Source organism: Cryphonectria parasitica, assembly GCF_011745365.1.
Source record: "Cryphonectria parasitica EP155 unplaced genomic scaffold M406scaffold_1, whole genome shotgun sequence".
Taxonomy (NCBI): domain Eukaryota; kingdom Fungi; phylum Ascomycota; class Sordariomycetes; order Diaporthales; family Cryphonectriaceae; genus Cryphonectria; species Cryphonectria parasitica.
The window spans coordinates 3991371-4002351 of NW_024468909.1; the positions used below are offsets into that span (position 1 = coordinate 3991371).

The 10981-nt window shown below is 50.1% G+C and overlaps 1 protein-coding gene and 2 non-coding genes across 3 annotated transcripts; 2 read left to right on the forward strand and 1 right to left on the reverse strand.

The window, feature by feature from the left end:
- Positions 1–5076: 5076 nt before the first annotated feature.
- On the forward strand, positions 5077–6858 carry M406DRAFT_336169 (uncharacterized protein; the record flags this gene model as incomplete). Its single annotated transcript, XM_040921114.1, has 3 exons — positions 5077–5214; positions 5301–6277; positions 6810–6858. The coding sequence occupies 3 exons, from the start codon at positions 5077–5079 to the stop codon at positions 6856–6858; spliced, it is 1164 nt and encodes a 387-aa protein (XP_040781464.1).
- A 2368-nt stretch (positions 6859–9226) lies between these two features.
- On the reverse strand, positions 9227–9308 carry M406DRAFT_t25. Its single transcript has one exon. It is a non-coding gene; the product is annotated as a tRNA-Ser (tRNA).
- An 892-nt stretch (positions 9309–10200) lies between these two features.
- Positions 10201–10289, forward strand: M406DRAFT_t12. Its single transcript has one exon. It is a non-coding gene; the product is annotated as a tRNA-Ala (tRNA).
- The last annotated feature ends 692 nt before the right edge of the window (positions 10290–10981 follow it).

Below are 10981 nucleotides of genomic sequence, written 5' to 3' on the forward strand. Positions count from 1 at the left end.
GAGAGGAAGGGTCAAGATGCCAAGGCCCAGTAGGCTTTGGTGCTGTGGTCCTCTTGCCACGTGGCGGCCTGCATCGTGCAGATCTCGTTCCTGATTCTTCACTCTTACGGACGATTCCATCATCCCTTCGCTGGGTTGTGTACATATCAGGGGAAAAGGATTTCCCATTTGCGCGTGGTGGATTTGGATTGATGAAAACGACACGTTGAATTAACAGTCCACGACACCCTTCGGCATGGCAGGCGTTTTTGCGGTTATTTCCTTACAGGCTCTTGAGATGGATGAGAGGATCAAGCCGGAGACTTGACTAGACTGGTGCGGATACAGAGAATATCTTTCCCCCCCCCCCTTTTTTTTTTTTTTCTTTCTTTAACAGCTTCCTTTTTCTTGTCTTCTTTCTCATTTCTTTTACCGCAACCAAAATGTACATAGTTAATTGCGTCGTCATTTGACATGCTCCATCGAGGGTACGACAGCTTGTTGTGCTGGGATTTGGTCTCAGTAATCAACTGCTGTTACCGGCAGGTAATAATAGTAATACAGGAGCTTGCTCCTTGGATTCTTACTCTACGGGTAAGCCGGTACACCGGCCCCCCTGCATTTGAAGAGCGCTTTTAGTGAATGATGAAGCCATGGCTTGAATTATTGTTGGAAGGACGCACCGGCTTGTTTCTTTGCTGGCTCCGATGACTTGGACGTCATATGCAGTGACAGTCGACAGCACTTTTCAAATCTCGATATGACAGGACCGAGAACACGGAATGGCCGATTGTCATATTGGCGTTCCTGGTTCACAATACGCGTACGCGTATGACAAAACGGCAGAGATCCAGCCTCCCCAGAAACGGAGGACCTACTTGCCATTTGACAAAATATCCAGTCGGTCAGTCACCACCAAATAGCCATAGACGCGTCTCTGTCAAAACAAAAAGTCCTGGGGTCGCATGTCTTGTTTCCTCCTCGTCCCAGCAACCGCAGTGGAGAGACAATCGACAGCTGTGAACCGGGGCCGGCCGCCCTCGTGCGCGCCGAGTTGAGCTGAGGCGCCCTTCGCGGACTCAGCTGAGCCGCAGCTGCTCTGCTCCCAACTCTGGGGAATTCTGAGTCAGGACTACCCCAAAAGCAATAATGGGCTGGCTGGACAGAGTATGGTAGAAAAGAGAAGCAATTTTCCAAACACTAGCATCCTCGTCCGGCCTCGTGTGGACGCCAACATTTGTTGCTTGCGCACACAGTTAAGAATCGCAACTTACATTTTCATAAGTCATCTGCCGAGACCTCTCGGTCTTCTTTTCGTGCGATCTAACACAAGAGGAGATTACGCACAACTTTTGTTTGTGTCTCGGCTCAGAGCTTTTCCCCTCGGTCTTGAGGCACCCGTTGGCTGCTTTCTAATATCCGGAGGGGACGCCATTTTGCGGTTGAGGACTCGAAATGGGGTGGGTTGACTTTCAGTCCTGGCAGAGTCTTGACCTCGTCTTCGGTGTGACACCTCGATTTACCACGCAAGAGCCTCATCGGACTCGAGTCGATGGGGCTGCCTGGGATGCTCATGAAGCCTCTGTGGTTTTACTTCGCCGGCAGCAGGCAGACTGATTAGCAGAACCAGCCTGCATGAAGTCCGACCGAGAGCTTTCTGGGCTCATCCCAGAGCTATCAACGTGGATGGGGACTTGTAGCCCCGTGTCATCCGGTGCCCATGTGGCAGCCAGCTAATTATACAGCATGTCAGATAGGAGCTTTGATCCTATGTCAATCATTTTACTACTGTATGGATGGGACAGCACGATTCGCACGGTCACGGATGAGATGTCTATGTCTGCGGACTTTGTTTGCTGCTGGGTCATCGTCGTCATTGTGAGAGAAGAGAAGATGCTGTCCCACATTAGAGGAGGTCGCAGCAGTGTCGTACGGTGGCGACTGATATGTCAGGTCCCTGAGGGTCGCTTGAAGCGATGTCCGATCCAATCCTCCGACACGATGCGGTACGATGCGAAAGAGTGGAGATGTAGAGGCTCGTCAACCAAGCCACAGACAAATCGCGGCGCTCGCTCGCAGCCCGTGACCTGTGAAGGAGTTTGGCTATGATGAGATTTGTGTCGATCATGTTTGATGGGCCAGGGCGTGTCCATGGATGGAATGGCCAGTACCGACCGCTCGGGCGTGACCGGTAGCCGGCAGATGGACGATTATAAACCTTAACTCCAGGGGAAATTTGCGAGATCTGAGAGAGGGTCCGCGTCGGAGACCAACCGCGCGCCCCTTTTCCAAATGGGATCCTGAGACAAGCTTAGCACCTGAATTTTGCAGGGCCAAATTAACGAGGCCCACCGTCGGAGCAGACCATGCAGGTGTTTATCGATGACGCTAACCATGAAGACGGCACCGATGTCACCTGGACCACTTGCATTATCCTGTCCTTGGTCGTACTTGGTCGAAGCCAGTCTAGCTGCCAGCGAATGATGGGGCAGGTCGACCCCCACGATGTCACGATGATGCTTTATTTCCCCCCCTAACACTATCCTACAGATGTAATAGGCTCTTCAGCCTTGATACGGATTGAGCACAGCTTGTGTCCATCGCCATCACGATGCCCAAAAGAGTACGAACTACTGCCGGGATCTCCCTCGCCCTCTGTCCTCTCCGTGGGGGGGACTGACAGAGAAACTGACCTAGACAAAAAGAAAACGAAAACCTGTTTCAATATGTAAATACACCAGAAGGGCCCCCGGCGTCTCACTATGTCTTGTTCATGCGGTGCCTTGTTCGACAAAGTCTCAATCCCCTTTTCTCCGACACCTTTCTGCAGCCTCCCCCATCTCTAACCTACACTCTGGAACTCCAAGCACGGCCGTTTTTGGGTCATCAAGCCGACGACAAAGTTGAACGAACGAGGTGTCGTCAGGATATACATATTTCGCCTTCCTGAAGCACACCCCGGTCTGAGTTGCTTTTGACTCTTGAATCTCAGGGCCTCTCGCAAGGAAGACCTCGACTAAACTCCGAATCGGACCCCACCCACATCATCCCCTGTGAGCCTGCAATAACACCGCTGGCGAGACCAGGAGGAGGAAAAGAAGAAAACGAAGAAAAGTCTAAACCTCTGTGCAGAAATCGTCGCTTTCAATCACCGGGCGCGCCGCCTCGTCCAGCTGGCAAGAGGTAACTGTCCTGAGACGCCGAAAGACAGTTGGGCTTTACTTCACACAGAGCGGTCTGGATCCCTGGCCTCAAACTTTTTGTCGTTCGACAGCCTGGCCTTCCAATTTCTTGGCTGTGGCCCAATTTGAAATCGTTCTGCCCAGGCGCAGCTCGGCAGAGGAGGTTATTACCGCCTATATCGACAGGAGCAGGCCTCCCCGCCCGTCGCGCCCTGAAGTATCCAACGAGCAGCGCCGACTGGTCGACTCTACGGCCTCGAGCCACGCCTTACCAGGGTAGAGAGGGAAAAAAAAAAAAAAAAAAAAAAAAAAATTCTTCTTCTGGTTCTTCTAGGTCTGGCCTCCTTTTTTTCCTTCTTTTTCTAGGTTACAAGGGCCCAGGGTTGCATTATAGCCCTCCACCGAGCATTTCATCTGGCAACTGCGTGTTGGGTGCTTACTGCCACGCTGCGTGTAGCGTACCACGGCGCATCTCACACTGCCGGATCCTACACTGCGAGGCGTCGCTCGTTTCAGGCAGCTTATCCTGGTGTGGCGGTCACCCAGTGTGCTGTTGGCCACGAGCAGCGTGCCAAACAACCTTGTCGTGCTTGTGTCGGCAAGCGCCGTGTTCGACACCTTGCCTGCATCTGGAAACAGGGCGCTTCAACGAGAAGGACAACGACGCTCCTCATTGGCCGCTTCGACTGGAGACTTGGCTCATCACCAACTCGGGATCACGGCTCTGTGCCCTCCAATTCAAATTGTTGCGTCTATTTCGGATTGACTTTGCTGCAGGTGAGGTTCAGTTCACGACAGGCTTTGGCGCCTGGCGCTTAGCTGGAGTCACAGAAGGTTGCGCATGAAAAAGGCACGGAGCCTCCGCTCATCGACACGATTTACACGAGGTCCTTGATTCTTCCTTGAAACTCTACGAGGAGTTGACCTCCCGACTCACTGCCATGGACCCAACAACTACTCTTTTTACGTTCATGCTGTGAGTATATATTTTTTCCCCCAAAATTTACCTTTTGATGATTACTTTCCTTGGCGGAGATATTTCATCCATTTTTGTTTCTTATCCAAAACAAAATTACCTGTCTCGGTATCCCACCTGTGAGAGACAAGAGTTTCTTCTGCTGTGCCACCTCATTACCCACCGCCCATTACCCTGTGCGCCACTTTCCTTTAATCTCCTCGAAAAAGGCAAATACTTTTTTCTCTTTTCTATTTGCTTGATTTGTTTACTTTTTTGTCGATCCCCCGCGACCCCCATGCCTGACAGACTTTTGGTTCTGGCCTCTTGGCTCGTCGTGAGTGTTTCTCTCAATTTTGGGGAGAGTTTCTCCATGACCTGCATTTCGACAAAGTTTCCCCCTTTGGCGAGGCACTGCCCAGCTGCATCAATCTCCGTGCGTACCGAATGACAGAGTTGCAGTAGGATCCGTCCCTTGCAGCTCGTGGTCAGCTGTGCGCATAGCCTGGGGCGGGTACCTGACAGTGGCGTCAGCCTGAACATGCTTGTTGGGCGATGACCCTGCTGTGTTCCTTGCCCGCCACATGGCAGCCCTACCTACACGCATCTTTTCCCGTATCTGATTTCCCCATGTATTGGGCGTCATCGTCGTCCGGGAGATTGATAGCAAAGCAAAGACCGGCCAAGCCGGTGGGCTGAACAGTGTGCTGTCCAGCTGATACCCCAGTCTCCACAATATTTCTTGCAAAGAGAGAAAGCATACATATGGAAGCCTTGGCTGTCTTATCTCTTTTTTTGTTTTGTTTTTTTGATCTTTTCCTGTTGTATATAATACAAAGACATTGTCCGGAATGCAAGCTAACTCGTTTCCACGCACCCCATCAAAACAGTGAAACGCATCCATCAGTACAGACAGTCTCCCTTGTTGGCTCTTGGGACAACTTCTCAAAACAATACATTATGGAACGAGATTCGCGACGGGATCGAGGACAGTGGCGAGGCTGCCACACCTTCCAGGATATTGTTTGTGACGGAGATCGACCAGCTCCTTCTAGAAGGAATGGTGGCCTGAAAATGGGCCAGCCCTATTATTTTTATGTACGTGGGTGGTTGGTGTGGGCCCTCGCTTGTGAAAGTCCTGCCTGGCGCATAGAGTACAGCAAACTGACATTTGGTATCAAAAGTATGAGCTGGACGGCTCCCGTGAGACTCATGACCCGACCCGGCCCTCGACCTCTACTTGCCCATATATGCCAGGTCAGACCGTCAACATCATGGTGGTCCCGACGGAGAAGTCCAACAGGAAACGAAGAGCATCCCTCAGCTCAATGAACGATAACGACTTCATGACCATGGACCCGAACGACAAGTTTCTCACCCCGAGGCCAGCACCTGTCCTGCCGGCTATTCCTGACTTTCTGGGCCCGAGACATCGCCTACCGACCACCAATGCACAGGGCCTGAAGCACAAACGATCTGACCGGTCACTCCCGTTGACACCTACGCCGAGCTGGTGGTCGCCGAAGAAGCTCTTCAACCGCAAGCACGCCTCATCATCGCCTCAACCCAGTGTCGTGGAGACTCCAGCGTCGAGACCATCATTGTCCGAGGAGCAACAATGCGCTGTCGCATCAGAGTCGACAGGCACACGGTCCATGTCACCAGAGTCGCTGAGGAGGTTCCTGATGGACGAGGCGCCTGTGTCTTCGGAGGTCCAATCCCCAGAACGGCTCGGCCTGTCTATTCCAGATGACATTGCGGAGGAGGACGATGATGACTTCGTCGTCGCTTCAGCTGTCTCCGAATGTGGACCCAAGACCATCCTGTCGCCGCCGCCTCCCTCATCAAACATACTTCGTCGCCTCTCGGAGAACGAATCAACCATCACACTGAAGGCTGTTGCCACACAGGACCGTCCAACACTCTCACCACGATCCCCAATGCCGTCTGCCACCTTTTACCAGAAGCAATCACATCAACAGGTTGAGGAAGCTGACGTCCCCCTGTCGCGCTTCTCACTCTCCTCTGACGAGGGGTCCATTATCGACGACGACGACGACGACGACTACGCCGACGCCGACCTGGACTCGCCCACGACCACCGACAACGATATTCCCTCTTTCTACCACTCGGATGCCGACGACGACGATATCGACACCGAGTGCCTGTCACCGCCGAGGCAGCCTATAGTCCGCGAGTCTATGGAGCAGCCTACTCCGGCCACGGCTTTTGCAGGCTACCGCCTTCCACGAACGTCCATGGATGGGGAGACCAAGGCGCCCTCTCCATCTCAGGACGACGCTGCTGATGCACCCGTGTCTGTCGTCAGCAGCCCGCCTCTATTGGCCCTGCCAGTCATTGATGACTTTGCCAGCGAATTGAAGTCAGCAGGCTTGTCTTTCTGAGCAATAGGGTCTCAGGGCCCACCACGCTTTGTACACGATCATCAATTTGTACCAGCAATATTCCTTCACACCAAATACGACTTTTTACCCCTTCGTCTTCTTCCCCTCGATCTCAAGACTATATGGCATAGCAATGGAGCGGGCGATTTTCAAATGGGGGGTTTTTTTTTAATACGAGGGTTCAACAACCAAGACCTTTAGATTTCTTTTCCCTTTATCTCATATACCCTCAGCTTTTTTTCTTTCTTCCTTCCTGTGCTTAGACGATGTACGAACAACGATAAAAAGGGTCTCTTACTATACATTTTTCTATGAGTCTCAGGCGCCGGCGGCCTGAGTTGGGCGGAGAGAAGCAAAGCGATTTCGGACACAGCGGGGTTTCCACGGACTCTGGGTCGGGTGCTCGGACATGGGCCATGGCAAGGCAGATAGCGACCATATCAAAATGCAAAGAGCATAAAATATCTCAGGATCCTACGCGACCGAACCTCTCTTGCCTTGGTCTTATTGTGTCTACTGCAGCTTATCTTGCCAAGCTCTGCCAGCGAACTTCAGTGTGAGTTTCTAAGCGCATGGAATCATGAACACATCTACCTGGAGATATCGTAAAGAGTGTCCAATCAGTGGACATGAACCACCTTCGGAGATAGAAAGAGGGACTCCCGTCCACAGTGCATTGATCAATCTGCGGCGATCCGCAACGTTGTAGATCATTGTTTACTACGGTACGACTCGTATCTCAGGGTCCAGTTATATATTTATATATATATATATAATGTACGTCACGGGCATCCGTGCGTGAAGACATACCGACACTAGTAACATAAGACTTACCTCTATAGTAGAACAAACCTTTTTCCAAAGGCAGACTGGGCCCTTAAGAGTGCCCAAAGCGGTGGGGTGACCTCACAACAAAACCCATCATTCATCGTCATAGCATCAGGAGTATAAGAATAAGGTTTGATTAATAACATCCGGGCTCCCCCCCTCCCCTTTTCCAGCCCTACATCAAGCAGCATCCCATCCATGGTCGCGTAGAGAGTGGGGTATTCTTTTCTGGTTTTAACCCAATCAACTGTTATCGCTTAAGCGAAAACCTTCTGGGGAAAAAAGAAGGGGGAAAGAACGTTTCTAGACGGAGACCACTCAATTCATTACTCAACGCACCGTGCTTGCAAAGTAAATCTAAAGCAGATTCTTGGCGATACCACCTAGGATACATGTGAGTGAACACACGAGACCCGGCACTAAAGGTCTAGCTCCCCCCCCCCCTTTTTTTTTCCCCCTTTCCAAAGGAGGACCCCTAGATGCGCCCTTAAGACTAGAAGACCCAACATGTGAAGCACAATCATGCTTTAAGGCGGGACGAGGCAGAAGGCGTAAGGCGGAAAGATAACCCGAGGGGAACGTTTCAGGCTTTAAACTTACCTTGTACTTATGAACCCCCCACTCCCCCCCCCCAACATCAATAACGAGAAGACTTGGCTCGTTGATGCTTCGACGGGCTATAGGTATCAGATTTGAGTTATGATCAATCATCTACTTCATGTTTAAAGTTGGCCAGACCTTCGAGTTTTGTCGAGACTGCTCTCAAAGAGGGAAAACAAGATTGCACGTCTGTGCCGACCACAACGAGTTCATGCTTGGATCTTTTGATGAAGCTTCCCTTTCGGCATTTCAGTCTGTTGGCAAATTAACTTCCTCTCGGTCTTGGCACTCATTGCGATGCTGCTTGGAGAATGCGATTGGTTGGCTGCTTGGTGGCAGTCAAAAGGATGGTAGAAGTTCCGAGTTATCCGCATTGGGGGACGTGTTATATTGATGTATAAGTAAATTGAATGAAGTATTATTATACTTTTTTTTTTCACCCATGGTTCTTCCGGTCCAGAGACTAAACCACGTAAGTATGTAAATGATTTTCAAATAGTAAGGCTTTTAGTGCTGCCTCAGTAGGGTGTCGAGGAGAATCTTGGCTCAGCAGCAGACTTTGGCTGAGCTTTCCCTCAGACATCCACAACCTAGTCCTACACGTTCAACTAACTAATTATCCTTTGCTTCTTGGCACCAAACTGCTTTTCATGAGCTCTCTCTTTCTCGTATAATTTCCTTGCCTTGCGAGGGTAATATGAACCCCTTCTCTCCGTCTCGTATTTTGGTGTGATGTTCCGTGTCGAAACTAAAATTGGGTAACAGCCTATTGTGAAGTGTAGCTTATAACACGATCAAGAGTAAATGTTTTGATTCTTTCGCGCATCCAGTTGTTACTGACTTTAATGTCGTCCCTTTTGCGGTTTCTTTGGATGTTTCATCACCGGCCTCCAAAGTAAGAAATGACTGCTGTGTTCCTTTTAGAAGTGCACATTCAAGTAATTATACACTAACAGCCCCCTCCACCACCCCCCCCCCCCCAAAAAAAGAACAGCCGCAGTGCACGGTCGACGAGTCCTCACAGGCATAGGCGTCGACTTGATTCTATCTAGAGAACCGCATGTTAATTGCCGCAAAGCCACATCAAATATTGAGCAGGACTCGACATAAGAGCCAAAAAAGAAAGGACCCACAAAAAAGACTCACCTATTGCGGAGTTCGCCGAGTCGTCCGACTGGGCTCGGCCCTCCACAACCCTCCGAGTGCCCACTCCGGGCCCCACGAATCTAAGAGAGGCAAAAGGAAAAATCTTCAAAAAAGGATGCATTACATCGTTTCGACGCGGGCCTGATTCGAACAGACGCCTCCGAAGAGAATAGATTTCTAGTCTATCGCGTTAGACCACTCCGCCACCGCGCCTTTGTTGGTTGTTTTAATGCCCAACATAAGGATACATAAAGGAATATGCTGGTGGTTGTGTTGATGGCGTGGTGGGTGAGCCTCCCTCGTACATGTATGTACCTTCACGTTATGATACCAAGATCCTGATAGAATTTATTACTCTAAGCAGGTGTTGCGAGCCACACGGGAGGAATTGCTCTGCTGAGGTTGGTGAGCGCTTTACCATGCAGCACACCTATCTCGCCTTTCATAGCACCAACTGTCAAGTATAGTGCTTCTACAAATCATGCCATCGTGCGGCTAGTCGATACGTAGAGCTGAATGACCTCGTTGTTCTCTGTCTGTGAGACACTTGGCTTGTTTTGTTTGATTTGAATTGGAAGCCGGAGGTCGGAAGAAATTTACGTCTCCCAAGTAAGACTTGATTACAGCACACAAGTCAGACGTCAGCCTTTCAAAAGACTTGTCACTTGAGGCGCAACAGGCTGCACAATCGTCCAATTTTCAGTGCGGATAATAAAAAATACAGTAGATATATACATACTGTCATATACAGAACAATAGCACCGACCCACCTACCCACCTGGCTAAGCCAAGTTTTGCAAATCGCTCCTCGCTCTGGGCTTCCTTGCCACGCAGTTCTCTTCCCCCCCCCCCCTGTCTTTCTTCTTTTTCTTTTTTTTCCTCTGTTTCCTTCTTTACTGTTTCCAAGGGTCTACCCGGAAGATCCCAGATCCCTGCAATCAGGGTAAATATTCACCGCCTGCCCGGTGTGGCGCAGATGAACCCGCTCATGGGAAGACCCGCAAAGCCTGACCCAGCAGGCGCCAATGAAAGCAAAAGATCGTCGCTGAGCTAGTGCTTATGTATATAGTCAATACTTCTAACGGTGATTCCAACAACCGCAACCGGGCGCATGGTTTAGTGGTATAATACTCCCTTAGCAATTTCGGTTCGCAGATTTGGGAGTGGTCCTGGGTTCGATTCCCAGTGTGTCCAACCTTCAAGGTTTAATTCCTTGATTATCTTTTTTTTCTTCTTTTCGTATCTATCGAATATTATTTTTCTTTTCACATTCTTCTTTTGCTTATCATTAAATTTCAATTCATTGCTGCCCCTTGCGCAGTGAAATTCTGCTGCTTACCACTTCCGTGGACTCTACCAATGGATATTGCAGGTAATTACCGAGTCTTCGAAACTCGTAGGCTCATACTATATAGTAACTCTTAGTATATTGCTTTGTGATTCTTCTTCTTCTACTACTACTCTCTCTCTCTCTCTCTATATATATATACATCCATACATATATTTGTTCCACTGGAGAACCCATACCTGCTGAGGTTGGAGACGAGTACTGATCAAGTAAACCGCACTCTCGATTGGATCTTTTCTGTTTACAGTGGTCTGACCCCTCTTCCTCCGGCACGACCGCCAAGTCAACATGTTCTTCAAACCAGTCTCACCGTTGCCAAAAGGGTGTTTTTTCACCTCTTTCTCATCCAGAGATATCTTGGTAACGCGATACCTCAGCCGCGGCTTCAGGGCCAGGGTTTCGACGGTTCCAAGCATGATGATAGAGTTCTGCATCAGTCCCGGCCCAAAAGCCTTCTGACTTTTCCGTGTCATGGACTGAGAAGATGGCGAAGTAAGCTCCGTCTCATCACGGAAATGAAAACTATGCCGGAGTGACA